Raw genomic sequence first — 27,080 nt, forward strand, 5'->3', positions numbered from 1 at the left:
AAAAATCTGCTTCTCCTAAAGCTCTCAGCAACTCAGTTTTATGGTGTAAGGTTGCTATCTCTTCACATCATGGAAAAGGATGTAGAGGTCCTCACCTTTTTTCCTATTTGCCCTTGCTTTCATAGTGCTATGGTCCTCTGGTCTTTACAGGCATACTTATTTGGTTAGTGTATGGCATTGCTGTGCTGCTAGAGACCTTAATGAGAAAAGAGACAGAAAATACAACTGGACCTTGGGATATGAAAGTAACTATTTCTTCCTAAGGGAAATAAAAAAACAACCCCAACAACAACAAAAAACCCAAGCAAAACAAAAAACACGTATCAAAAGTTTCATCCAACTTTCCTCCGACAAGGACAATGTAACTAGAATCTGGTTACCAGCACCAAGGTAACTAGAATCTGGTTTACATGTTTGGTTTGTGATCTGGTGTAGAACATTAGTCTAAAGAAATCAGAAAAAATGCAGAACTTTGTTAAACTGAAAAGGACTAATAGTTTTCAGAAGTGTCGTGGTTTAAGCCCAGACAGTAACTCAGAGCCATGCAGCTGCTTGTTCACTCCTCCCCTTCTTTCCCCCACCCCCCAACCCCTGCTCCTGGAGGGATGGGGAGGAGAATTGAACCAAGACAAGAAGAAATGGACACTATGGCCGTCATACAATTACATGAAGCAACCTCAGGTGTTAATAACTTGCCTGAGCATTTAGATTTTAAAGCCAGAAAAGGTCCATGAACATTTCCTAGCTTCTTATTGAATATGAATCATTAGATTGCAAGTAATAACTGTGTAATCATCCCAATAACTGTGCTTAGGCATTTTATCTTGAGGAAGATTAAGCTGTTGGGTGCTGTAGTAGGGAACAAAAAAGACAACCAGCCACCTGTGGCCAGAGACTGACAGGGAAAGTTGTTACTGAAGTAGCCAAGTGATCTCAGCACATGACCTCCACTTTGTGCAAAGGAACATGGGGGAAAATTCCTGGAACCTGGCAAAAAGTGCTTCCGAGCTCCAAAATTGGCAGTTGAGTCTAACCCAACCAGACCCTCGTACAGGTGGCAGTGGTTCACCATGAGGGTATAGTACACCAGTTGCAGCCAATCCCAGATACTTCAGAGGAAAATGGAAAAAAGCACTAGACTATCTCTTCACAACCTCAGATTTGCAAGCCAGGTCTGATCATCTCTCCTTTCATAAAGCCATAAAAGCACTGGAACTTTTCCTTCTGAACTGGTTTATATCTTCCACAAAGTCTGCTTTGTACACTGACTTACCAGGGCTGAAATGTTCCCCAAGGAGTAAAACCATAGCCATGAATGAGCATGGTACAGAAGCGTCATCACTGGACGGCCTTACTGGCTTGTCTACATCTGGTTGAGCACGCTTCTGTTTTTGCTATTACACCTGCAGCAGAGACAGACAGAGAAATCATGAGAGCCTTAACCTCTACTTTGCACAGTGAGGTGATCTTCATCTGAACTGATGAAGCAGATTTTAGAGTCTGGCTGTGGAGCACAAAACAAATCCAAACAAATATCTGACTCAGCTACTAAACTGAAACAGCAGCAGCTTTAAGGGGGAAGTTGGCAGCACCACTTAGAAGTCCATGGCTTGCTTCCAGCTACCCTCTTCTCCACTCACTCTAATTATTTATCCCTGATCCCTAAATAAACACTGCCTCAAGATTGCTTAAAAGAAACGTACATTTCCATACCTCCTTTTTCTCTTCCTTTTTAATTCACATTTTTGACTTTAGGCAAAAATCTATGTTTCATCTGAACCACATTCTGTATAAAGACATTTAGTGTCAAACCCCACACGATGACATTTGTCTCTATGGTTTTATTAAATGTAACCTTGACTCCTTATTTTTCTAGCAAAAGTCTCACTAAATTGTGTCTTTGGGGGGTTTTTTGAGCTACAGGTTTATGAATATACATATAAAAGGCAGCTAGTCTGCCTGTTCTGAACTTCTGACTCAAATGCTAGTATTTATAGCTGATAGGGCTGTAGCAGATCAATGGGCCACCTGATCTGCCATGATGCTGGCTTAGTGCCAAGTGTTTCCATAAGTGTGTTCAAATGAAAAATCAGTTTCTCAATGCAAGTGTATCTAAAATACTTTTTTTAATTTTGTGTAAATTCACAAATGATACAATATTGAAGTGTTGTTCTTTTTTTTCTTTTTTTTTAAACATACTGTACAATCAGGTTAGTTCAGTGTTTTACATCAAGGCACAGCACACTGTATAATACACATATGCCTTGCCAGGCAGCAGTTTTAGTATAATCCCCGAGTTGTGGCAGTAGTGCCAGGATAAGTAGCATGGATCACATAAGCTGGAAGATAAATAAATAATAGATGCCGTCACATTTTATTTGAAATAGAGTTGCATATAAAAAGAATATACAATAATTTAACTTTAATAACTAGATTCTCTTGTACTATACATAACAGAAGTGTTTTCATTTGTAATAAATAAAACATTTTCAATATTAGGATGCAAAATTAATCTTATTTTTATCTTTCTTGATTTATGGAGAGGAGTCGCTTTCATTAGAAATTAAAGTTGAATTTTCAGTTTTCATGGCAATCTGAAAGAAAGAAAACCAGAGTTACTAGTAAGTTGATAGTGAAATGTTACAGTAAAATAAAGCAAATAGTTCTAACCAAACTGTTGCCTTTAGTAAATGCACTGTGAAGATAATTATCTAAGCAGAACATCTACAAAAGCTCTTCACAGTGTACACACACTACTGATATATTTGCAACATCTTTTCTATGCTGTTACTTGCCCAGCATTCTCAGAGATTATCACCGTAGGTCTGTTATTCATCCAGGAAAACTAAAATTCCCATAATACCACAGGTTGCCTGCACTGCAGATTCTGTTTATTGCAATGTATTTACCATATCCACATTAACATTCAGCTTCCTATATTTGAACGCTTCTTCTTCGCCTGCCAAAGGCCTTGGATCCCACGTTGGTTGGTACAAAGTTGTTCTTGCCCATTCCTCCTGACCTGCTCAGGAAGTCTGCCAGGCGGTGGGTCACACAGGTTGCTGTGTTGCACGCCCTCTTCTGTGCTGTTACGCTGCTTTTCAAAAGGAAGATAAAGAGTTAGTTCCCAAAGTATCTACCCTACATACAACAAAACACCAGTAAAGGATGCTATGCCTATGAAAGATTCTTCTACAGATGAAAAAGCAGGCTTGCTGTGCAGCAGGCACTTGTACCTTTTGTGTGCACAGCTTACAAGCTCTAAAAGATGCACCTTTATGCTTTTCTAAGTGTCAGGGTCAGTTTACAAAAGGTGGCTGAGCCCTTCCTTTCTTGGGCAACTGGACTGAAGACTAAGCCAAGCCAGGTTTTCAGCAACACCTGAGCCATTGCCTGCCTCCATCATGACCAACAGAGAGGTGCTGAGGAGGTCCAGGTTTGGACCATTTAATCAGTCCCCATTTCCTCCAAAAGCTCAGGTCTGTGCTTTGTTTGTAGTGCTGCTGAAGGACCATAGCAGACACTGATCTTTAATGTCTCACTTCAACACCTATGCTATGTAATACCCAGAAAACACATGAAACCCTAGCATCACAGGAACTGCGTCAGTAACTCTGGTAGTGCTGTACCTGCACAGAATTGGCCAGTTCCTTCCAGAGCTGAACCGCACATAAACATACTTTTTCCCCATGTTCCCAGGGAATCTGGGAACCCCTCTTTCCTGGAGTTACACCTGCCTACTACAGCATTTCACAATGCTTGAAGAATTTCTACTTAAGAAATTACTTTCCTCTCAGATAAGCATTAAATGACAATTTATTAATGTTAACAACAAATACTGTTAGTAACATCAATGCCAATTTTTTGGAACAGGCCTCTGATTAAAAGATACATTCAGTGCTGCAACAGAAGAACTGTAAAGAAAACTGATTTTGTCTCTTAACTTATGATTCACCTTAATTGATATAATGATACAAATACTGTAAAGATACTCAAGTTTAAAATATCCTAGTTTAAAGACCTATTGTAAATTAAGAAGGAAAAAGGGAAATAACGCAAAATTCTTACCTGGAAGTGTTCAGAACCCAGTTTTAAACAGGTTTACATTTCTAGTTTGCTTGAACAAATCTGTATGGGCCTTTCCTGATTCCTTTGCTTCTCAGGATCCTTACTAACAGTATTACATGCATGTCTGACTACATTAGAACCTATGAATGTATGTACATAATTTCAATTTCTAAGTTCTTCCAGATTGTCTAGAATTACTAGCATTGCCTCTCTTGAGCATTTAAACAAGAACGTGTACGTTTTTTCTAGCCTTACCTAGACAGTTCACATTCTAAAACAAGTTATTAAACCAAGCAGATCTAATCCTTATAGAAAAATAGGTTTATTGAACAAATGCATGGGCAAGCACAAAAGAGGAGCCTACTTGTACATTTAGCAGCCAGAAATGACAAGCCTTGTTTAGATTATTTTCTTTTAATCAGGGTCTAAGAAAATCATTTGAAATGTCAAGGAAGTGCTGTTCATTTTTATTTACTTTTTTCCCCTAGCTTGGTATGCATGTTATGTTCCCTGTCTTCCTAACATTAGGTCCATCTCAAACATTCTCTGTCGAAAACAGAATCAAAAGAACATAGCAAAGTTAGCAATCAAAGTTAGATCCACATGCATCAGGTTAAAAAAAGGGAGAAGGGGAGAAATAAGCATGTCTAGTTGTCTCCCAGGGGTTCCCCATATTTTGCATAGCGTTCGTGTTCCAGGTCACTCAGCACATTTCGTTTCTTGCCAGGAGTTCCAGCCCCGACGTCAGTGCGAGGATAAGTTTGCAATTTGTGCAATTCTTGGGACAGTTTGCCCAGCACACAAGTACTCAGACTGGCACAGCGTTTGGAAATGGGTCTATCCAGGCTGCAGGGGGAAAAAAAACATGCCCAAAGGAAGAGAAACCTCAAACATGCACATTCATGCATTTCTTCCCTAGAGAAATACATACAGTTAGTAAATGTAAAATAAAAACAAAAAATAAACCCTCCACGTCACATTCCATGCAAGGAAAGTTCATACAAATGCAGTCAGAAGAAAAACACTGTCTTTCAATAAATTCAACTTTGTTGAAAAGCAAGTTCATTAGCCATTTGGATGGTCACAGTCAGAGATCAGTTTTACTTCCCATGTATTCAGCATGCTGTTCAGCCTCTCATACATCACCATCATGCTTTGCAATACAAATCCTGTTAGGATAATGCAAATGCTCTTGCATGCCTTTGGTCTACAGGGGAGAGTGGTGCTGCGTGCATTGGGAGGAACACATCCCCCCTGCCAGGGACTTTCCATGCCTTACAACAGCATGCACTTTCATGACAGAGAATCCAAGAGTGACTGAATGGCCCCTAGCATTCCCACTAGGAAGACATACCTTTTGCTGTCATATTTTAACATAACCCCCTCATTCAAGCTCAAATCGCCCTCCACTATCAGTTGTAAAAGACAGACAGACACAGGTTAACTGCGTGGAAGCTGTTCTGCTGATACCAACATTAGGATGTCTCTGCAGTATCATCCTTTAACAGTTAGGTGACCACTGTTAGCCATAACCCCAAAAAAAGAAAAGAAATCTTGACCTGCAGAGCATCTGCTCAGACGGCTCTTGCTAAATACAAACCATATAACATTCCCCACTGCCCTTCTCCTGCCTCAGGACTGCAGTCCTTACCTGTTCCCTTCAGAGGCTTGCTCCAGCTCTTCCGCTGTTATCTGTATGAACTCTTTCACCAGCGCATTTAATAACCTCCGAGCTTCGTAATCACTGAGCGTCACTCGATCTGTTATGGACTCCAAGCCAGGTCTAAGCAGAGGCAAACAAAACAGGGTGAATAAAACCCGGACTGCTGCAGAGAGCCACACACAGGAGAGAAGGGTTTGTCACACAGTACTGCATGTCATTGACGGTGTCTTTCATGGGTGTGAATATGGAAAGCATCCTCATGCACAGCATCAGATGTTTTATATATGTGATAAAAAAGCCACAGTGTCAAAAATTTCATCAAAGAAGCCAGCTTTTGCGTTCACTGAAGTCTATACACCTCCTAGGTATCGAAAGAACATTAAGTATTTTCATACCATTCAGATACAGCAACAGGGCCAGCTTCTTACCTGACTGGGGCTGCCTGGAAGCTATCCATCTGGCACACCACCAAGGCATAAACAGCAAGGAAAGATGAAATCTTCAGCACAACCATGATTTCCTCTCTACAAGAAAGAGGTACATCAAGAAATGGCTATTTTCCAACCCTCTCAGTCTGCAGGACTGAGTTCCACCAAAGAGGTCATCACTTCCTAGCCACAAGTAACACAAATATTAAGAGCCTTTTTTTTCTTTTTTTTTTTTTTTTAATATTACCTTTCCATTTCTTTTGAATAGTGCTCTTAGTAGCCAAAAGTAATCATTTTGGTTTTGTTCAAAACCAAAAACTTTGTTTTTCTCAAAAGTTTAAGATAACTTAGCACTATTATAGGGGATATAAATGCAGCTTTTCGGACCTGCAGTTCTGTACATCCATCTGCATTCAACTTACTGCAGACTTTCCCTCAAACTGATGGAAAACACATTTCTCTGACTACTTATTGCATACAATGTCACAGTCAGTGTGTTTGACATGAACAGGTATAGCGATGGGACACAAGTCACAACAAAAAAAAAAAAATTGTCAGTGTTTAATATTTTTAAGAATGAAGTGCCACTGTCAGCACTTTACCTGAACTGCTTGCTTCCTGGCAGCTAGTCAGTAATATCCCAGCTCAGATTACACTAGGAGAATTAACTAGTTTAATTTCAATAGCTATTTCTATTCTGAGGCCAGAAAAAGAATAAGTTAAAAATTAAGTCACCAGAATAAAACCTGTAAAAAAATTGTCTGCTTTGAGATACACCTCTTTTTCTCACAGCATCAATGTCTTAGACTCTGATCTAACACAGACCGTTAAGTACCAACCACACCAGGTCCCAGCCCCCGACAGGGCTCACCGGAACGACGAGGCCCCTCCCGAAGGACGCCCCGCTTTCCCACGCGTCCCCGGCAAGGAGCACCCGGCCGGGCACCGGGGACAGCTCCGTACGGAGAGCCGCCCACCCGCCCGGAGGGACACCCCACGCCGTGTCGGCGGGAAGAAGAAATAGACCGAGGACTAACTTTCTCCCACGCTCCTTGCACACGCGTGCACAAACACACGAATGAAGAAGGCATTACGGCCGCGGGGAAAGTTCCGCATCCCGGGAGGAAAACGGAACGGGACTTACGCGACCGGCCGCAGTGAGGGCGGCGGCGCGGCGCGTGGCGCGGTGCTTACCGGCGGGGCCGTGCGGCGCGGAGTGTGGCGAGGCAGGAAGCCGGTAGTGCCGCCGATCCGCGCTACCACTCTGCGCCCGGCCGCTCCGCTTTATACCTGCCGCCGCGGTAGCCTGCGTGGGCGCCCGCGCGGGGCAGCCAGCCAATCACCGCCTCGGCCGCCCGACGCCAAAGGCCGGTTCGGCAGTGACGTCATGCTCCGCTCCGTGAGCGCCCCATTCACAAAAACACCCCGTCGGGGGGGGAGGCACTGCGGAGGGGACGGGGGGGCCATTCACGGCGCAGGGCCGCGTTCCGGCCCCGCTCCCCGCGGGATCGCTCACGCGTGGCGACTTCTGCAGAGGAGGGACCGCATTGCAGAGCAGGCGCGCTCCCTCCCCGGGACTCCCCCACACCCCGCCCGTCGGCAGCGACTTCGGCGGGGAACCCGGTCGTACACATCCGCCCCGACAGCAACTGCGCTTGGGCGGGCGGGGATCCCGCGGCGGCCGGGTCCGGGCAGCATGTGCCGCGGACAGGGGCACCGCACAGGGAGGGCCCACGGCCGCCACCTCTCCGGGGCGGGCGGGGCAGCGCTGAGCCCTGCCCGAGGAGTGCTCTCCGGGCTCCCCGCTTCCCCGGCCGGCTTGCGGCAGGCATCCCGTCGGTCCGCCCGGAGCAGGGACCCCTGGCACCTGCGAGCGCCCCCGCGGCGGCAGCGAGCTGCTCCCCGGGACCGGTCAGTGGCGTACCCGGGGGCTCTAGGACCATCACCATCACAACTCCAGGGGCAGGTGCAGCGCCTTTCCGCGCACGGAAGAGGCACGGGGGAAGGAGGGGTCGCCTCCCCCCGGCGCAGCGCGCAGCCCCGCCGGCGGGGATTACAGGGCAGCTGCCCGCCGCCCATGCATCACTCGCGGAGGGCCCTCTGTCACGGCGCGGCGGCGCTGCACCTGCCGCGCAGGATGTTTGCCCCGGCGGCCTGTTTGCCCAGGCGCGGCAGGTACCCGCCCGGCGGGGGGGGCGCGGGGAGACGCGACGCGACACGGGTGGGAGAACACAGCTGTCAGCCGGGACGGGCGGGGGCACGGGGAAGGAGCGCGCCGGGGGGACTGCTCTGCAGCGCCTGGACGCGGAAAGCCCTTCCAGCGGGCCCCGGGAGTGCCTTCCCTGCCCGCCGTAAGCCGCAGGGCGCTTGCCGAGGGCGGCGGCACCGGCATTCACTGCCGGAGCGTGCCGCCCGGCCAGGCCCGGCGCGGCTCCGCCCGTCCCTCGCTCCCTTCCGCTGCCGTTGCATTTCCCCGTCCCCGGCAGCTGCGGCACCGCCCGGTGAGTGCCTCCCGTGCCTCGCCGCTGCAGCCAATGCTGCGGGCCCCGGCGGGGCTACCGCAGCAAGCGGAGCCCCGCGCACGATTGCGCGGTCGGATCGCGCTGCGCCGCACCGCGGGGTAGGTGCCGAGCGCAGTTACATTGCTCGTTTCGCCACTTAAAATGAATGGGGGGCTCTCTCGAGGACCTCCCAGCGTTCCTTCGTTTTTGCTTTTCAGACACCGAGGTCACGGGTCACTCCCGATGGCAGGAGTTGTGCGTTTCACCGGGCGGCGAACAGCCACGGGGGGAACCGCGGGGCCGGTGCTACTTTGTTGATGCGAGTTTAGCTTTGAAGTTTAAAAAGGAACACGAACATACTGAAAACGGCACCGCGAGTCGCTGATCACCCCATGGGGGTTTCTGCTTCCTTCCTTGGCTGTACGCCTCTAGGAGTGCAGCACCCGCTGCCGCCCGTCTCCCCGGCCCCCCCAGCTCCGGGGCGCCGCTTCTCCGCGCTCGGTTTGCAGAACGATGATTGCAAAACCGTTTGGGTTCTTGGGGTTTGGGTTCTGGGTTTTTGTCTGTTTTTCCAGATGACGAGTAGTGGTTTGTTTTTTCCTAACACGTCTTCGTAGGTTCCATGAGTTACAGCCCTCCCGGGGTGGGGGCGTTCGTGCGCTCCGACCTGCCGTGCTCTCCCGCAGCCGCAGCGATGCGCGGGCGGGGAGGGCGGTTGAGTGCCCAGGGTGGGGACTGTGACTGGCGCCAGCTCGCTCTTGGCGCCCAGCACCATTCGGCGGTTCTAAGTGCAGTGCCCGCCGCGGTGCGGGCTCGCCCCGGGGCTCCCCTCGCCAGCCGCCTTGGCTCGCCGGCGGGTCGCCGCTCGGCTGCCCTCCCTGGGAGGCTTCCTCCTCCCCCCCGCACTGACAACTTCAACATTTCGTTGTGAAGAGCAGCTCCATCGCCCGTACACTCACCACGGGACGCCTCCGGGAGAAGCAGTTTAAGTATTTGATTTTAAATCTCATCCGTTTCCACGAGTCCTGCTCTGGTTTTTAAGCTAGTTTTTCTGAGGTTGCACTTACAAACATTAGGTAGCACCTGAGAACCGGCTCAGCATCGCTTTTGCTGTTTTCACGTGACTTGTACAGCTACACCAACAGAAATAAAGTGTAGGAACTTGAATGACCAGGCTTCCCGTCGGACATTTCTCTCTAACATCACTGTCCCTTCTCCTCATCCTATGTTAACAGTTAATCGTTCACATGCCCTTAGGGGATTTAATTACTCTTGTCCACATAGAATATTCCTGGTTTAACCTTAAAAAATGCAGACGAGTCTAGTGTAATAGCATGTTTCAATGTTTCAGGGAAGACAAAGTTAAATTTCATCTTGTGGTTGATGCCAGGCAGTTCAAGCCCTTCTCTTGCCAGTGGGACTCAGCCTCGGGCTGGAGCCTGCAGCCATTACAGGATTTCAGAAGCTAATATTTCTACTTTAAGCTTTCACAGAAAAAAACCCGTAAATTTAAAGCAACAGGTACGAATGCCAGTAGATCTACTTTTGTGCATGTATAGACGAAATAGCACTTGGATGTTGGCAAGCACTTCGGCTGCTCCTTGCCAGAGCTCGTGGAGGGACTCCCAGCTGGAAGGCTCGTCCTGTTTTTTTCCCCTCAGCTATACGTCATCTGGTGTCACCAGATGTATTTTCTTCCTGCAAACCTCTCTTCCTTTCTACGTAAGATGGAAAAGAAAGACATTTGACCAGTTTGTCTATTTTTGAAGCTGTAGAAAAGATACAGATCATTGTCACAGGATAATGGTCTCCTGTTGATAGATAAATCCAAAACTAGAGGTTAAGTATCCATGGAAAAACTAGCACAGAGGGGTACTTTGGAGCACTGCACTAAGAAAGCAGGACATTTACCAAAACAATCTGTTCCAAGGAGCTTGTTCTGCTTAATGTATCAGGTAAAATAATCAGTGGGTATAGGTTCAAAGCAGATAAAATGAAGAGCTACAGAATTACTGGATTCATTTATTTATTTATTTAAGAAATCAGATGATCTAATGCAACCTGCAGCTCCAAGTAAAAGGAATTTCCTCTTCAAATAAATTTATTTAAATTTGTAGGGAATAAGAAAAATCTGCCCTATTTTAAAGTTACTTTCTTTCTCTACACTAGATAAAACTTCTTACAGTATTCTACTGTTAGATATTATTTAACCAGTACATATTAAAGTGCACCATTTTTGCCACTGTAAATATTGCCATTCTATCATCAAGCCATAGACTCTGCAGTGAGGTTCTTTACTGTTTCCAGCTGACATGCTGTTAAACAAAAACATCATATCTATACGTTATGTTAAGATTTTTGTTCAATAATAAAATGTAATTCTTCAAGATAGACAAGACTGTGAGCTGCATGGACAAAATTTCTGTTCCCAAGAATGGTTCATATCTGACAAGAAGGGACCCTATAAAAAGGAAAGGGTAGACAGTGACAATGCTCCAATCCATTGACACAGTAAGTTCTTCACGAGAGAGGTAAGCATAATTCAGTTCTCTGCTCTCTCTAAGCCTGTTCTTCACAGCATGTAATTAAGCCTTTTTCAGATAAGGACAATTCATGATAAAAGCAGTTGTGAAAATCATGTGGTTTTACTTTATGAGGAGAAGCTGGGAAGTTACTTACAGCTGTTTCTGGTGGATGCCTGGTCTGTCTAATTCAGCACCTTGTCTCAAACAGCAAGAAAATACTGCCACCTAAGAAGCCTCTACAAGCCACCTGGGACAAAGTGAGCACTGTTGAGCTCCTGTGAAAGCGTCTTTCCAATATTTCATTGTAAACTGTTCTGCAGAAAATGAGAGTTAACAACATGGTGCTGTTATAAAAGCAAGCTGTATGTTAAACAGGAATATCATGCTTAGGGCCTGAGAGGTAATCCTTACACTCTGCTTGTTGCCAATAAGATGTAGACCTGCAAGTGTCCTTTGTTCAGGACAGCATGCCATACCTCAAAAAGACTTCGGCAAGTTGGAGAAACTCCAGAGAAATACCAGTAAGAGTTATCAGAGATGCCATAACATGATTTAGAAAACAAGCTCGAAGACTGGGGAAACAATGAATAGATGGAAAGACTATGGAGAAATGGGATAACAAAAATATAAATACTTGCCATAAAGCACTAATAATTTACACTGTGATACTATATTCAAAATAACAAAAATATATGGACTTAAAAGGCGACAAAGGAGATACAACAGATTAGAAAGAGCTTTCTACAATTGAGGTTAATGACATATAAGAATAGGTTGCATTGTGGTTACGGCGTATCTTGCACTGGAGGGTTTTATGGCATGGTAGTGTAACATCTGTCAGGAATGACAGGTATAGTTGATCAGCTCTGGGCAAGGAACATAACTAAATATGTTCTCTTCATATTTTTCACCTCCAATTTCTGTGATTCTGTAATTTTAATAGGTAGAGACTGGCTTAAACTCTGAAACATAACACCTTACCGATCACCCAAACTTTTGTTAGCATTTGCTTTTGCAAAACTTGCATTCTTGATTGGTCTAATCGTTTCCTTAATTCTGCTTCCATAGCATCCAACAGACCATCTTCAGATTACAATAAGCTCACATCGAGCTTATCAACACAAATAGTATTTTACTTATCTCTCTTGTCGTTTGGGTTTGAATTTGGCCCAAACATGAAAGTCTCTTTTTTTATAAAGATGCAGTATTTCCCTGAGAGCAAGAATGATGATATAGATTCCAACACTAAAGCATTTCCTTTTTAATGGACATTAAATCTGGGTTTGGGCTTCTCCAGTGACTACTTTTGAGAAAGTGGAACTGCTGCTGAACTAGTTACTGAGAAACCTATGAATCAGTCTGGAAGCAAATTTTCTTCCAGAATGCCTTCGAAAAGCTTCCAGACTGATGTATGGGGGACATTTTAAACAGAAGATCAATGTTGCACTGTTTTAATCTCATTGAAACATTTCCACTAAGATTTTTTGCTCAGTAGGTTTTGCAGCAGTTTCCCTGTATATACTCAAAATCCAGTGCAGAACAATCTCTTAAAGCTGGGCCGTACTGTCCTGCACTGAGGTTTGCTTGGCAAGGCAGAAGGGGCAGACCACAAGGAAGCTGGCTGTGGCTTAGTCGTCTTCTGTTCCGCATTACCATAGCTCAGCCTCCAAGCAGGTTCACAGAGGCTCCAACCGTATCTCATGCTACCTGGCAGCACTCTTACACCCTCTGACAACTGCCAAAACAGCCATGCTCCAGCCTGACCTGGTTCTGTCCCAGCTGCATCTCCAACAGGCTGACATGGGGGATCCCTCCAGAGGAACTCACAGCTCACCAAATACAGCCAGGGTCAGACCTGTAGCATTACCAGGGTAGCACAAAGGGGATGAACTATGGAGGAAAATCTCACTCTGAAAATATTTGAAAACTGGCACCTATTTCCACTTTAGTTTTATGCATTCTGCAGGTGAGATAAGAGTTGAACAAACTACTTATCTGGAAAACAATCTCAGACCAGAAAACTAACCTTGTTAAGCAATAGCATTGTTATAAAACTTGACTGCTTGCACAAGTGCTATTCTACTATCTTATACATCATCAGAGCATGTCAGCAAAAATAGCATGAGAAACTACATCTTAAGTCCTCAGGGTAATCCCATGCTTGTTCTTTACAGGATATAAGAAGGGTGGAAGATCTCATGTCATCATTTCATTCTTTGTATTGGTAGTACTGAGGTCTGAGTAAGCCACAGTGTAACAGTTTTTCCTAGTCCCTTCTAGGACCAGTCAGTTGTCCTGGCATTGTTAGGTTCTACAGCAATACATCAATACATCCCTGCTGTTTCCCGTACTGCCCTCTGCGTGAGGAGGACCAGGTGCAATTGTTTCTCAGCTGGCTGAGACAGGAACTTGTGCAGTGGCAACAATTTAGCCTGTACTTTCTGCTAAATCGGGGACCAAAAAAAGATCTCTCCCCTTTCAGTGCTGGTAAATAGTACATGAAGGCAAAGGCTATCTCAACGTAGTATTTGCTAATCTACTTACAGCAGAGTTTCTGGCAACCAATAGCCATATGAGAATAACAATTAAAAAGATAAATTTCTAAATTTATGCATAAAATTGACCTAAATATACTCTGAAAGGGCCAGCAAATAAAATATGCCCAAACTATTTTGAAGCTACAGTTTTTAAGCCAGTGTCATAGCTTCCTGCATCTGCCTGACAAACAGAAAATGTTTAGGCACAGTAGGACTGTGATAAAGGAAAAGAGTCTTTTTCAGCAACTGATCACCAAATTCACAAGGGAAAACATTAGATGTGGTTTTCTGTTTTAGCAAATCTGTAAAGCACCAACATTATCTTAGGCTTAGCTAAGGAGATAATTGTAACATAGAAATCAATTATTTGCTATGATGATAAAGGTGTGTTAAAAAGAGATAAAGTAAGTGCAATAGGTAACATCTGCACACGACTCTAAACATGTCAGTGGGCTTATGAAATTAGTTTCCTCACTGAGAAGCATGCCTACTTTGGTACACCTGTACACATCTCTTTCTTTTCTGTGCCGTACCTCAAAGAAAAGGAGCAAAATCTTTACATTTCTGGCTAAAAAGAAGTTGTTTTCTTGTATGACATTACTTCACTGGACAAGAGACATTGTTACAGGAGTGGAAAGCACTTCAGCCTGATCAGAGTTTACCTGATCAGGTGATCAGTGCAGCAACGATGTCAATGCTAACGAGTAAGAAAACCAAAGCCGGATTAAAACAGTAGCTGAATACAAGTTCGTGAGATATTTAATGGAATTTCGGATCTAGTTAATTTTTCTCCAAGAATGTAAGGGAATCACCATCAGGATCTTAATACCATTACTAAAAGAAGAGCCACATTTGTCAGTACATTTCTTCAAAAGTCAAAGCTATGTACGTAAATGTGTAGTCACTCCCCACCGAAGAATTGCATTCTGCTTTTCTTGAGAGGGCGGGAACACAATCATTTCCTGTTACTTGATTGTTTCCAGCTTCTCCTTACAGAATTTACAATGCAAAGTCATTGTAAATCTTGATGACTAGAATGTTTTAGAATTTAATAAAGATACGTGCTTTAATGGCTTTTTTTTTTTTAGTCAGACATAGTTTTTATAATTGAAATCAAAAAAACTTCACTCATCCTAAGAGTTTGCTATTTGATCAACCATGATTAAGATGAGTAGAACCTTCCCAAAGAAGCAATTCAGTACAAGCTGCCCCCACACTTGTGACAGAAAGAAAGACACACAAAAGGATCAGTCAGAAATTGGCAAGGAATCCTGCCCTTGAATAGCCATTGGAGTCTTGCATCCCTAAACCTGGATTCATAAGTGATTTCATCTGTTCACAAGGGTTTATTTATCGCTTACTTTTGACAACTTTGTCATATTTATCCATGCTGGTCTTTTTTTTCCTCCATTTAATCATGCATCCTTTAGAGGTTCCTGGATCTTTAATCTTGGCTGATTCACCACCTTTTCCATTCAGCTTGACCAAAATGGATTTTGCTGTTCTGCAATAATGCTCTTCAGTTTCACTTTCTCTGTTACAATGGATACCATCACCATCTCTCTTCCAGCACTAAGGCTTAAGCACTATGGTAAGGTTAGTGTTGACTGTTCTCTCCCCTGCTTGAAGATAATTGCCAAATCTTGTCTGCTTTTTTCCCCATACAAATCTATTTCTTCTCTTTTAGCCAAACATTTGGACTTTTCTTCTGTATCTTTTTTCTTCTTGGGTCTTTCCTATGTGCATTCTTTTCCCTGTTTTTCCCCTTGAAAACGCTTACTGCCAAAACTGTCAATCACCTTTCCTTTCTTTTCTTGCATAGATGCAGTGGAAATCATGATCATTTAAAACTTGGGGTGCATGTTAAGTATTGCACACTTAAATGACAGAACATTGAAGATAAGCAGTAAACCCATCAAACCTCTTTTTATGTTTCCTCAGATACTTTGGAAACTATGCAAGTATCATTGAGGGAAGGATGAGAGGGTAAAAGTGCCAACCTCTTTTTTCCAAAGACAGGAGCTTATCTAGAAGAATGTTTTACATCCTTCTAACTGAGACTGCAGTAATAACAGTATGCATATACACCATACTCTAACCCTAAATGCACCAATAATCTGGCACATTAATGTTTCTACTCCACTACAGTCAACAGCAATTTAATCTCACAAGTTAATTCTGTACAATTGTCTGTAGGCTGTCAGTCTTTCTCACAGTGTTTTGAAGTGTTTTTCTAACCAGCCAGTCTGTGTGTAAGTAATCAGGTTTAAATCTACTTGAGTTTGCATGCTTCAGCACAATTGCTTAAGCACATTGTGTGTCTTGTTTCAGTCCTTGGCCATTTCTCCTTACTCTGCCTTTGGCTCAAGCAAAGCTGAGTTCCTAAATCTCTTGCTCTCTGGTGAGAAATCTTAAGGCTCTGACATTGAAATATTGACACTGAAATATTTTTGCAAGTATGGCCCAAGTAATTCAGTTAAGACACCTAGCAGTATCATACTGGAAGACGGGATGAAGAAATAACTTGGAAGAAGAATGAAATAAACTTCCAGCAGTGCCCAAGCTGCTTCTTTGTACTTTGACAACCTGGGTAAGATTTGATAAAGGAGGTTGGCACTGACACATGCTCTGCAGGCATTTGGCAGCTAGGACAAAGAAAGATGTTGAGGCAAATATTTGTTGCATGGAGATTCACCTTAAAATTAAAGTCTGTCACTATATTGGCCTACAGAAACCAGCCCATGTCAGTGCCTGACAACACACAGGCATCAGCAACTGTGGCTGAGAAAACTGGGTCAGCATTGTCACACTTGACTTCATTAAAAGTTACTGGCATATTGTTCTGGAATATACATGACTTTTATCTTTCCTTCTCAATCTGCCCAAAATAGGCAGACATGAATGAGTATGCTCTTTGAATCTTGTTCTCTCTTTACACTTCGTACCCTCACACTTGATCTATTCAGCAAGTGCCCAGATAGCCAGATTGATTGCACTGAAGCCAGACTGCCAGCTATAAAGCTACACTTTGTCACTTCCCAGCTCCCCTCCTTGTTCTCCTGTTGCACCCACAGCTCTTACCTTCTCTTTGTACTCCCAAAACAACGGCCTTCACTGTGTTTGTGTTCTCAAGCACCTGCCTTCTGAGCAACACCTTGGGACCCTCCTCAGCTTTTGTGCCGTGTGCTCACAGGTCAGTACCGTCACATTCGAAGCAGAATGTCCCATCACAGGAACATACTGAGAATTAAGGATTCAGTGATTAGATTATCAAGTACATAGTGCATTTTCATCAGTCAGGTTATTAACAAGCTTCATCAGCATAAATTCTTTATCAGTTTAGATCTTATTAACATTCATATGAATCAATGTAGAGATATGAATTCAACAAAAGAAATCTCAAGTTGGAAACTCATAGCATAGAAATTTTAACAGCACAGAAGTGGTTCTGTTACCTAAAATTGCCTGTAAAACAGCAGTACTGTAATAGCAAAAACAGCGCAAGTGGAAACTTGAGTTTTGTATGAAGAATTTCAGCAGGATGTCACACTGCTTAGCAGCATTGCTTCCTCAGCTCTGCAGTAAATGACCTTGGCCTCTTCAGCAACTTAAGCCCTCTTTCTCAAGGCATCATCCCACTGAATAACAATAGCCCTTACATGTTGCGTGTGTGATTTCCTCGTGGCTTGATCACATGGACTGGGGACATTTCCTCCCATGCAGGGAGGCTGGGCCCATTTCCCCCTGCCTGCCTTCTGCAGCACTCCGGCATTGCTGTTAGCTGGCTCATGGGGCCCGAGGACAGGCTCTGCAGGACTGGGAATTATGGGCACGGTGTCTGAAGCTGCCAGCTACCCACTTTCTAGCAAAAATCAGTCAGATACACAGATTTCATGTGCTGTGGTTGGAGAGGGCAGAGTGGGAAAGACACTCTTGACGCACAGCTACACAGGCCCCAAGAGGTTCTGGGAAAGACATCCCAGAACTATGGATTTTGGCTTCCATAGAGACTGAACAACGAGCGAATAACTGCTTGTTACTCTTCTCACTTATCAAGGTCAACCCATGCCGCACACACTCAGCAGCGCTTCTTCAGCACTTCACAGACCCGAAAAGGGAAACTTTTAACATTACTCCACAAAAAAGAGCAAAGGCAGCCCGCGTGAGTACGGAGACCCGTTTTCCCCACTCGGCAGGCCCCAGAGGCCAGCCCCGCTCCTCCCGCCCTGCCCCATCCTATCCCATTCAGCTCCGTGTCCGACCGGTTCTCCGCGGGACCGCGGCTGGCCGCCGGCGGCACCCTGCGGGAGGCGCTACTACCCCAGCCCCGCCTGACGCGAGGGGCGGAGCCGCCACGGGCCAATGAGCGGGGGGGGGGGGGCGCTGCCACAGCCCAATGAGGCGGCGGGGCGGGGGCGGCGGCCGGAGGAAGCGGCGCGGCGGCGGCCGGGTCGATGTGGCCCGCGGAGGGGGGCCTGGGCGTGGCGGCGGGCGGCGGCGCCTGCGTCCTGCTCGTGTCGCTGCTGCTGGTGCTGGTGGTGCGGCAGCTGCTGAAGCAGCGGCGGCCTTCCGGCTTCCCGCCCGGCCCCGCGGGGCTGCCCCTCATCGGCAACATCTACGCCCTGGGCGCGGAGCAGCCGCACGTCTACATGCGGCGGCAGAGCCAGATCCACGGGCAGGTACCGCCGCTCTGGCGGCATCTGCCGCCTCCTCGGGGCCCCGTGGAACGGGAGCGGGGCAGGCTGGGATGGGGCGGGCAGCGCGGCCGGCGGCAGCAACCGGGCGGGCTGTGCCCGTTCCGGCCGTCTTGGAGCTGCCGCGGAGCCTGGACCCGCACCGGGAGCACAGCGCGTGCGGCCGGGAGAGCCGTCCCGCCGCCTGGCTCCGGCCCGGAGCGGCTTTCGGTGCCCGCGCCTCGCCGGGGAGCGGTCAGCAGCGCGTGGCCGGCCGACCCGGGTTACACCGCCCCGGGGAGGAGGCAGCGGTGTCGCGGGCGGAGCACCCCTGCTGCTAGCGGGAGCAAAGGGCCGGTACCCGGCCGGTAGCGGGTCCGGAGCACCAGGCTCTGGCAAAACCGGTTCTGCGGTCATCCCTGCCTGTGGGAACAGGGAGACCAGCGGCATAGAAGAGTTGTCACCCTTCCGAGCTCCCCCGTTAGGGCGGGAGGGGCGGAGGGGAGCTGTCCACGGGCCTGGCTCTAGAGTTCATTTCATTATTTTGGTACAGTGCTTACACTAGTGTCCTGCTGCCAGTGAAAGGAGCTCGCTTTCATATCCACGAGCCTTGGGCATGCCAAGAAGGCGGCTTAAAATTAATATAAGTACAACAAGCAAATAGCAGGCACTCAGATAAGGCAACATTTTCACTGAAAACACATAGCACCTCGAAGGTGCCCTCAGTGGAATACTTACAGTCAATAACTACATGAGAACAGAATTTTTCTTTCTTATGTGTTTCTTTTCATCAACCGGTTTCAAGCAAGCAATCTGTTTATAAGCTTCATAAAAGTTAAACCTGAGACAGGGAAAGGCAGGCAGGTGCTAGCATTCGTAAGTGTGTGTGTACACATACGAGAACACACACAGACACAGTGCACACATCCTGGCCAGCCGCTTGGCATGCCTGTACATCTCCAGACTGTTTATTACACCTGTGGTGTTTTACTTAGCAGGATTATCACTGGAGGTGTGTGAAGGGCAGCTTTGTGGCCAGCAAACAATGGTTTGTCAAGAAAATCACGTCCTTCAAACTGCTAGATGTGTTTAAATATAACACCCCTCACAGGCAAATAAAACTGTTTTGAGAACTTAAGTCTGTCAAAAGCTTTTGTCCAGATAATTTATGAAAGCTACAGCAGAAACAGAGTAAGTCACAGTCTTGTCACAAATGAGAAACGAAGAAAAGTGCCTGAATTAAAAGCCTGCTAAATAGCAGAAACAAAAGGATAGGATTCCCTTTTGTTTCATTTATTTTGGCAGCAGAAAAAAGTAAATGTGTTTCAGGCAGAATACTAGGGACAAATAGAATGGAAATGAGAAGGAAAAGTGTCTCGACAAATAAACTAAGCTTTCTACTTCCCTGGAATGCTGTATGTAGTTCTAGTCACCTGCTGTTAGAAAGGATCCTGCAGAATTTGAGAGAACTTGAAGGTGGCATATCAGGATTTGGGGGGCTCTGGAAAAATACAATAAAAGGAATTTTTTTTAATTCTGTATGACATAGGAAGAAAGATAAATAAGATATGATCAAAGTATACAAACAGCTTGCAGAAATTTATTAGGACTGTCTTGTTATGTAAAAAAGAAGAGCCATTATAACACTGAATATACCAAGTTTGCTAAAACAAAATAGTCATAGAATCATTTGGGTTGGAAAAGACTCCTAAGATCATCAAGTCCAAAGGTTAACCTAACGCTGCCAAGTCCACCACTAAACCATGTCCCTGAGTGCCACATCTACAGGACGTCTTTTAAATACCTCCAGGGATGGTGACTCAACCACTTCCTTAGGCAGGCTGTTCCAGTGCTTGACAAACCTTTCAGTGACAACTCATTTGTCACAGAGTGTTTAATTAGGCTAACTTTATTTCATATTGTGGAGGTCAACAGCTGAGATGAAGGAAAACCTAGAGATTTGTGTAGGTAAAAATACAGATTTATAACACTAAGAGAAGTAGTGAAAAGGGTACAGGATTTCAATCTGGAGTTTAGCCTTGGTTTTAATATTTGAAACTTTGGTTAAGATTTTCATTTTGTTTATCCTGTATGTGCCTTCTGCAGGATGTATTGCATCTTTCTCCAAAGCACCTAGCGCTAACCACTTCTGGAAACGGGAGATGGGACTAGCTGGGCTATGCTGTCATTTGTTGGCTGTCATCATGGCTCTCACTTCTATCATCTGATGGTTCTTTGGGAGCCTGTGCAGAGTAAGCTGGTGTCCAGTTTCAGAGGTAGAAAGGACTGAGTGCAGCTTGGTTGTTTTCACAACTGACACCACTTCTGTGTCTGCCATTACCAAGTGACATGTTGGAAGTCTTCATGATACGAGCTTACAGATTCAGTCATAGTGCCCTTAACCAGATTAAGCTGTTGGAATTTACCTTTACTCAGGCAGGGAGGAGGAGCTGATGCAGTAGTAAAGCTTTCCTCCATCCTGTGGAAATACAGTGAATTAGCAAAGTAGACAATATATGCACTCTATTTCTAGTTCAGACATAAAAACTATACCTTGTATCTAATAATGTTATATACTTATATACTAATACATACTTATCTATGCTCATGTTAGGACACAGTACAATGACTATATGAAAGCATCCCCAGTGTTTACTTTGGAGAGCTGGTCACTTTAGGTGCACAGCAAAGTACAGAATGTAGTGTGGGCTGATTTCCTTTATCTTTTGACAGAGGAAATTAGCTCACAACAAACTCTGTAATACCACAGTTGCATCACCTCTGGTTACCTGTATGCCCTACTGAAGTTTATTTGAGTCTGTGTTTTGCATTCATGTGTAATGTTGCTTCACATTTTCATACTTGTTTTTAGTTGTTTTCATTATTTGTTCTTGAGATTTGGTTGTAATAGCATTTTACAGGTTTTATTATTTTTTTCAAGATCTTCAGTCTTGATCTCGGAGGTATATCTGCTATCGTACTGAATGGCTATGATGCAGTAAAAGAATGCCTTATTCATCAAAGTGAAATTTTTGCAGATAGACCATCTCTTCCCTTGTTTAAGAAGCTGACAAACATGGGAGGTAAGAACTTACATCTTTTATATAAAAATTGAGGGTTTGTCCAATAGATGGGCTCATGATCACGTGAAACATTTGCTTTACTGTTTTCTCTACTTTTTTATCTCCTTTCGTAAAATACTTGGTGCTTCTTTAAAGATATTATTTGGAAAGTATTGTCACTCTTGGACTATCCATAGCAAGATGTGTGTAATTTTTTGTCTTCTTTTTTTGTCTTGTTAAATAGTTTTATGATCTTACGGGGGAAAAAATAAAGCGTTGCATAAAATACTGTGTCAAAATATTTTTTCAGGCTTACTGAACAGTAAATATGGCAGAGGATGGACAGAACATCGCAAATTAGCTGTAAATACCTTTCGAATTTTTGGATATGGTCAAAGGTCCTTTGAACACAAAATTTCAGAAGAGGCTATGTTTTTTCTTGATGCCATTGGTACATACAAAGGCAGACCATTTGATCTAAAGCACTTGATAACAAATGCTGTTTCAAACATTACTAATTTGATTATTTTTGGAGAACGTTTTACATACGAAGATACCGAATTTCAGCACATGATTGAGATTTTTAGTGAAAATATTGAATTAGCTGCTAGTGCTTCTGTATTTTTATATAATGCTTTTCCTTGGATTGGTATCTTGCCATTTGGGAAACACCAGCAGCTGTTTAAAAATGCAGCTGAAGTCTATGACTTTCTTCATGACCTTATTGAACGTGTCTCTGAAAATAGGAAGCCTCAGTCACCTCGACATTTTGTAGATGCATATTTAGATGAGATGGATTGCAATGAAAAGGATCCAGAATCTACATATTCAAGAGAAAACTTAATTTTCTCTGTTGGAGAACTCATCATAGCTGGGACCGAAACCACAACAAATGTTTTAAGATGGGCAGTGTTATTTATGGCTCTTTATCCAAACATTCAAGGTAAGAACTTTGACATTTTGAGGAACTGATACACTTTCCTAATGCAAATTTAAAATGCTTTTTCAAAGTGGTGCAGTGATTCATAGTTGTAACCAAAAAGAAAGAAAGGGCTATATATATTATTCTATTTACCAAACATACTATGGATAGAGGTGAAAAGCATATTTTGTATGCAGATGAAGAGGACATCATCAAAAGTTAAGTATAGTGATAAAATTTTTGTATATTATTTTGTGAATACATTTTTATGAAGCTTTAATATTTTCAATAAAGTATTTTTAATATCTTTTAGTTTAGTGTAGTGATGCATAACATTGGTTGGTAGATGTATTAATGTAGTTAGTAAATAATAAGCAAATGCAATTAAATATGAAATTAATAAAATAAGAATGTAAAAATATCAGAAAAAATGTAAATCAGGTTATGGTTAACAATTTAGGTGCAATTTCTTCTTATCCTTAAGTGCCTCAATTCACAATAGATTTATGTATTACAGACATGTATATTTATAATTTTGGAAGAACAAAAATAGCATTTAAAAATAAAAATAGAAAGATGTTACAGTCATTCAGAGGTAAGACAGCAGTAGATGTTTGAATGTCAGCCCAGACATTTTGTGTAGACATTTGGATTTTAGAAGTGAACAGTAACGTTTCTTGTTTCACTGCCTCCACTTTGCTTTTCCTATCAAAACTTAGCAGGGCTTAGTTCAACTGGGGACTTTCAGTATTTGGAGAAAGAGCAGCCTTAGATAACTTGGAAAGTTACCATTGATACTTTGACAAAAAAATACTGCTCTAACATCAAGTTCGCCATTATCATCATTTCAGAATGGGGATAACAACATGACTGGTAGCTATAAGGCTCTTAAAGATCTGAAGTTCTGCATAGGAACCAGATATCTTTATGTATGTATTTTCTTCTTATGGTAGACAGAAAGCAATTATTATCTTAAAATTAGAGATGAAATTTTGTATTTACATTTCAGGTAAATACAGCTTTACTTTAAAAAAAAAAATGATAATGTATGTCAAAGCCTGACATGCTATAAACAGTGGAAATCATTCAGTTTAGATAAAGAAGTTCATGACAAAGCTCTTTCATTGCTGCTATTACCATTATTTTAAGTAAGTCCCATATTCACTGAGCTGGTTTAAATATCTGGCTAAGCAAGTAGAATTATCTTTGCAGTCTTTTGCTTGTTTCTTTAGTTTTGAAGAGCTCCAGAAATAAAAAGATACACAAGCAAAGAAAAGTATGTTAAACATTATTTTACTGAGAATAATTACTTCTGAAATGAGGATTACTGGTGTATATATATATGCTAGTAGTAATTCCTATTAGCAGGGTAAGGAATATATAGTCTGAATTTAAAAATTTATAGGCTACTATATTTTATATATTTCATGTTTCAGCATCCTTTAAAAAGTATATATTTTATAGCTTAAATTAAAAAATTAAAGGGCATTACACAATAAGCATCAACTTTTATTCCTGTTCCCAACAGGGCAAGTTCAAAAAGAAATTGAATTAGTCATCGGCCCAAGCAAAATGCCTACCTTAGAAGAGAAAAGCAAAATGCCATACACTGAGGCTGTTCTACATGAAGTTCTAAGATTCTGTAATATAGTTCCACTAGGTATTTTTCACGCAACTTCCAAAGATACTGTTGTGCGTGGTTACTCTATTCCTGAAGGCACTACAGTGATTACAAACCTCTACTCCGTTCATTTTGATGAAAAATACTGGAGCAATCCAGAAGTGTTTTTTCCTGAGAGATTTTTGGACAGCAGTGGGCAATTTGTCAAGAAAGATGCATTTATTCCTTTTTCACTAGGTGAGTGATTCCTCCCACTGTTCCTTTTCAGAAACCTAGAGATGTATAACATAGAAGTCACATCAGTAAATCAGGAATGGACAGAATGATATAAAATTTCCACAGTTCTGATGAAACAGCTATTTTTAAGATATTCAATATAATGCACTCTGGACATAATACATTTTAGCATAATGTCTTTTATATAGATAAGCTCATTATTATATGTAAACTAACAAAAAAATGACACAATATCTTCTGTGTTGTCAGAAGACAATTATTTTATATCATTGCAGCACATAAGTGTTACTTGTTTCACAATTAATAGTAATATGCCGCTAAAGTCATTAAATATAGGTAATTTAAACAACCAGCTTTCAAGTTTCAGCATTCAGATCAGCACCAGAAACTGCAGACTTGATACACAACTAGCTTGGGCGTCAGCATGCAGCACTTCATTCTGCCCTAAGGAAATACTCTTGACGGTCCTAAATCATTATAGATTTGTCTTTTGATGCCTATAAAAGTGAATAATTTACCTCACATATGATTACCAACCTGAAAAATTAATTTTGTTGTCTTGGTTTTGGCTGGGTTGGAGCTAATTTTCTTCCTAGTAGCTGGTACAGTGCTGTGGTTTGAATTTAGTCTGAGAATAATGTTGATAATACACGGATGTTTTAGTTGTTGCTGAGTAGTGCTTACTCTAAGTTGATTACTTTTCAGTCTCTCATAGTCTTCTAGTGAGGAGGTGCACAAGAAGCTGGGATGGAGCCCAGCCAGGACAGCCGACCAAATATTCCATACCAAAAACGTCATAGTATATAAACTGGGGGGAGGTGGCCAGGAGTTACTGATCACTACTCGGGGATGGTTGGTGTGGCACTTAGTTGCTGGCTGGGGTTAAACCACAACATCTGTATAAGCTAACTGCCAGGGCTACCTCTGCAGACCATAGACATAGCCTTGTGTAGAGCGTGACTTAAGTTTACTGATGTGGGACCCTCTTTCTCCAAAAAATAGGAGATAGGACAAAACAATTCCCTTGGAATAGATGCACAACATCTAAAGTTAGATTTGATGAAGTCTACCTTTATTCTGTATTCTGTTTCTTTTTGCTTGTTTGACCTTACCAATTCCCGATGTTGTTACCCATTCATCTGTGTCTTCCACATTTATTCCCTGTAACTAGTTATACATAGAATGGGAACTAATATTTAAAGGCCTTATCCAGACCTGTTTCGTATCTTTCTACTTCCCAAGTTATAATTATTGCCAGGTAATAATGACTGACAATAGATGCAATTAACAAAACAGTAGGGGACAAAGGCTGAAATTCACAGATTCATTTTTTAAAACATCTTCTGTCTAGCTTGCTACTTCAAGACAAGATAAAGTAGCTAACAGCTTATCTAAATAAATTTGACAGAATTTGTGTAGTGAGAGGAACAGATTGGTTTCTTGCTGTAAATTATCACCAATCCTCTCTTATAGAATACTGCAAAGTTCATACAGCTCCTCTTAGAACATGGAAATGACCATTCTTATGAAAAAGAATGAAAACACATTTTAAGTCTTTCTAAAACTGTCTTTTCAATCCAGGAAGAAGACATTGCCTTGGAGAACAACTAGCTCGAATGGAAATGTTTTTGTTTTTCACTTCATTACTACAACGATTTCACCTGTGTTTTCCTCATGGCGTGATTCCAGATCTCAAACCAAGATTAGGCATGACGTTACAACCACAGCCATACCTCATCTGTGCAGAAAGACGGTGAAAAGAAGGATCTAGATTGTCAGGTAGAGCACAGTGTTGCAAGTTGCAGCTGAGGATCTACTTTGCCTTCTATTTCTAAATGTCTTCATGTCAGAAGAAAAAAAAAATAAAGGACTTGCAGATAAACTCTGATTATTTCTGCATAAGTTAATAGTTTCTTTTTACTTGTTTTTCACAAAAAAACCCCACCCTCAACCAAAACCATGAAACACATCCTGTGTTTAAAGTTGATGTTTTTACTGCAGAAGTCTGCTTTTAATTCTTAACTTCTTACTCAGCTTTTAAATATTTAATTATTTAGCAAGGCATTTTACTTTGAGAGGATATTTTTATAAGCACGGAGAATATGGCTCAAAATGTTTATACTCTGATTCATCCATTAAAATCTCATCTATATTATTCCAGCTAAGATGTTCTTTATAATTGTCCATTATATTTACATAGCTAAAAAGTTTTTAAAGGTGTCTATTTAAATTTCTGTAACTCAGAATAAACTATCTTTTCCAGCTTTAATAAATTGTTTATTAAAGGATTTTAGTCCTTCCTTCTCCTCGCCCTATCTTCCCTGTTGGTCATAATTTTTCTAGTGAATCAGATGACTCTGTGAATTCACTTTTGAGATCTTTTATGGCTTGCTTCTTCTTTAGTGGCATATACTCAGTGTTCAGTTATTGCCATACTCCTGACAATCACAGCAATTTTTTTTGCCAGTTTATTGCATTTCTAGACTATGTCCTCCATTGCCTCCCAACACAAAGCATTATGTAATGATTAATCTCTGCCTAAGTAGTCTGGAAAAAACAGTATCTGTGTTAGTCACATGCCCCTGTACTATGAGTAAAGAAAATAAGCTGGTCCTGAGTCTGACCAGAGAAGAGACCTTTGGGCAGGGGGACTGGAATAGGATGTGGAGAAACAGATTTTAAATGGATTTTAAACACAAGTTTTAGGCTTCATTTTTTATTCTTGACAGCTATTGCTTTATTGGTAGATAAAGATTTATGCAGGCCCTGCAGGAGAATCTGATACTCTTAAGTATGGTACGATCAGTTCCCACCATGTGGGGAGAAGTAGGGCCTCAGAATAG

General features: G+C 42.9%; 2 protein-coding genes across 5 annotated transcripts; one reads left to right on the forward strand and one right to left on the reverse strand.

Moving 5' to 3' along the window:
• Positions 1 to 2,934: 2,934 nt before the first annotated feature.
• CALCB (calcitonin related polypeptide beta) lies at positions 2,935 to 7,457 on the reverse strand. 3 transcript variants are annotated; one of them, XM_030482995.1, is made up of 4 exons: positions 7,354 to 7,415; positions 6,160 to 6,255; positions 5,720 to 5,851; positions 2,935 to 3,094 (listed from the first exon to the last, which is right to left on the reverse strand). In XM_030482995.1, exons 2-4 carry the CDS (start codon positions 6,243 to 6,245, stop codon positions 2,935 to 2,937), a joined length of 378 nt encoding a protein of 125 aa, XP_030338855.1. In that variant the 5' UTR covers positions 6,246 to 6,255; positions 7,354 to 7,415. The 3 variants fall into 3 exon arrangements, with proteins under 3 accessions (XP_030338855.1, XP_030338853.1, XP_030338852.1); XM_030482993.1 differs by having other exon boundaries at positions 2,935 to 3,097; XM_030482992.2 differs by lacking the exon at positions 2,935 to 3,094 and adding an exon at positions 4,076 to 4,914 and having other exon boundaries at positions 7,354 to 7,457.
• Positions 7,458 to 18,199: 10,742 nt separating this feature from the next.
• On the forward strand, positions 18,200 to 26,134 carry LOC115606396 (vitamin D 25-hydroxylase). Of its 2 annotated transcripts, XM_032919887.1 has the most exons (6): positions 18,200 to 18,401; positions 20,502 to 20,647; positions 21,337 to 21,478; positions 21,768 to 22,400; positions 23,908 to 24,237; positions 25,819 to 26,134. In XM_032919887.1, the coding sequence occupies exons 3-6, from the start codon at positions 21,472 to 21,474 to the stop codon at positions 25,992 to 25,994; spliced, it is 1,146 nt and encodes a 381-aa protein (XP_032775778.1). In that variant the 5' UTR covers positions 18,200 to 18,401; positions 20,502 to 20,647; positions 21,337 to 21,471; the 3' UTR covers positions 25,995 to 26,134. The 2 variants fall into 2 exon arrangements, with proteins under 2 accessions (XP_032775778.1, XP_032775777.1); XM_032919886.1 differs by having other exon boundaries at positions 18,326 to 18,401; positions 20,502 to 21,478.
• The last annotated feature ends 946 nt before the right edge of the window (positions 26,135 to 27,080 follow it).

Source organism: Strigops habroptila, chromosome 4, assembly GCF_004027225.2.
Source record: "Strigops habroptila isolate Jane chromosome 4, bStrHab1.2.pri, whole genome shotgun sequence".
Lineage (NCBI taxonomy): Eukaryota > Metazoa > Chordata > Aves > Psittaciformes > Psittacidae > Strigops > Strigops habroptila.

Coding starts and splice junctions, on each gene's coding strand:
- CALCB (XM_030482992.2), bottom strand. CDS start 6,245: ATGGTTGTGCTGAAGATTTCATCTTTCCTTGCTGTTTATGCCTTGGTG. Junction 5,852..6,159: donor TTCCAGGCAGCCCCAGTCAG/GTAAGAAGCTGG, acceptor GCCTCTGCTTAG/ACCTGGCTTGGAGTCCATAA. Junction 4,915..5,719: donor CAAGCCTCTGAAGGGAACAG/GTAAGGACTGCA, acceptor TTCCCCCTGCAG/CCTGGATAGACCCATTTCCA.
- LOC115606396 (XM_032919887.1), top strand. Junction 22,401..23,907: donor TCTTTATCCAAACATTCAAG/GTAAGAACTTTG, acceptor TGTTCCCAACAG/GGCAAGTTCAAAAAGAAATT. Junction 24,238..25,818: donor ATTTATTCCTTTTTCACTAG/GTGAGTGATTCC, acceptor TTTTCAATCCAG/GAAGAAGACATTGCCTTGGA.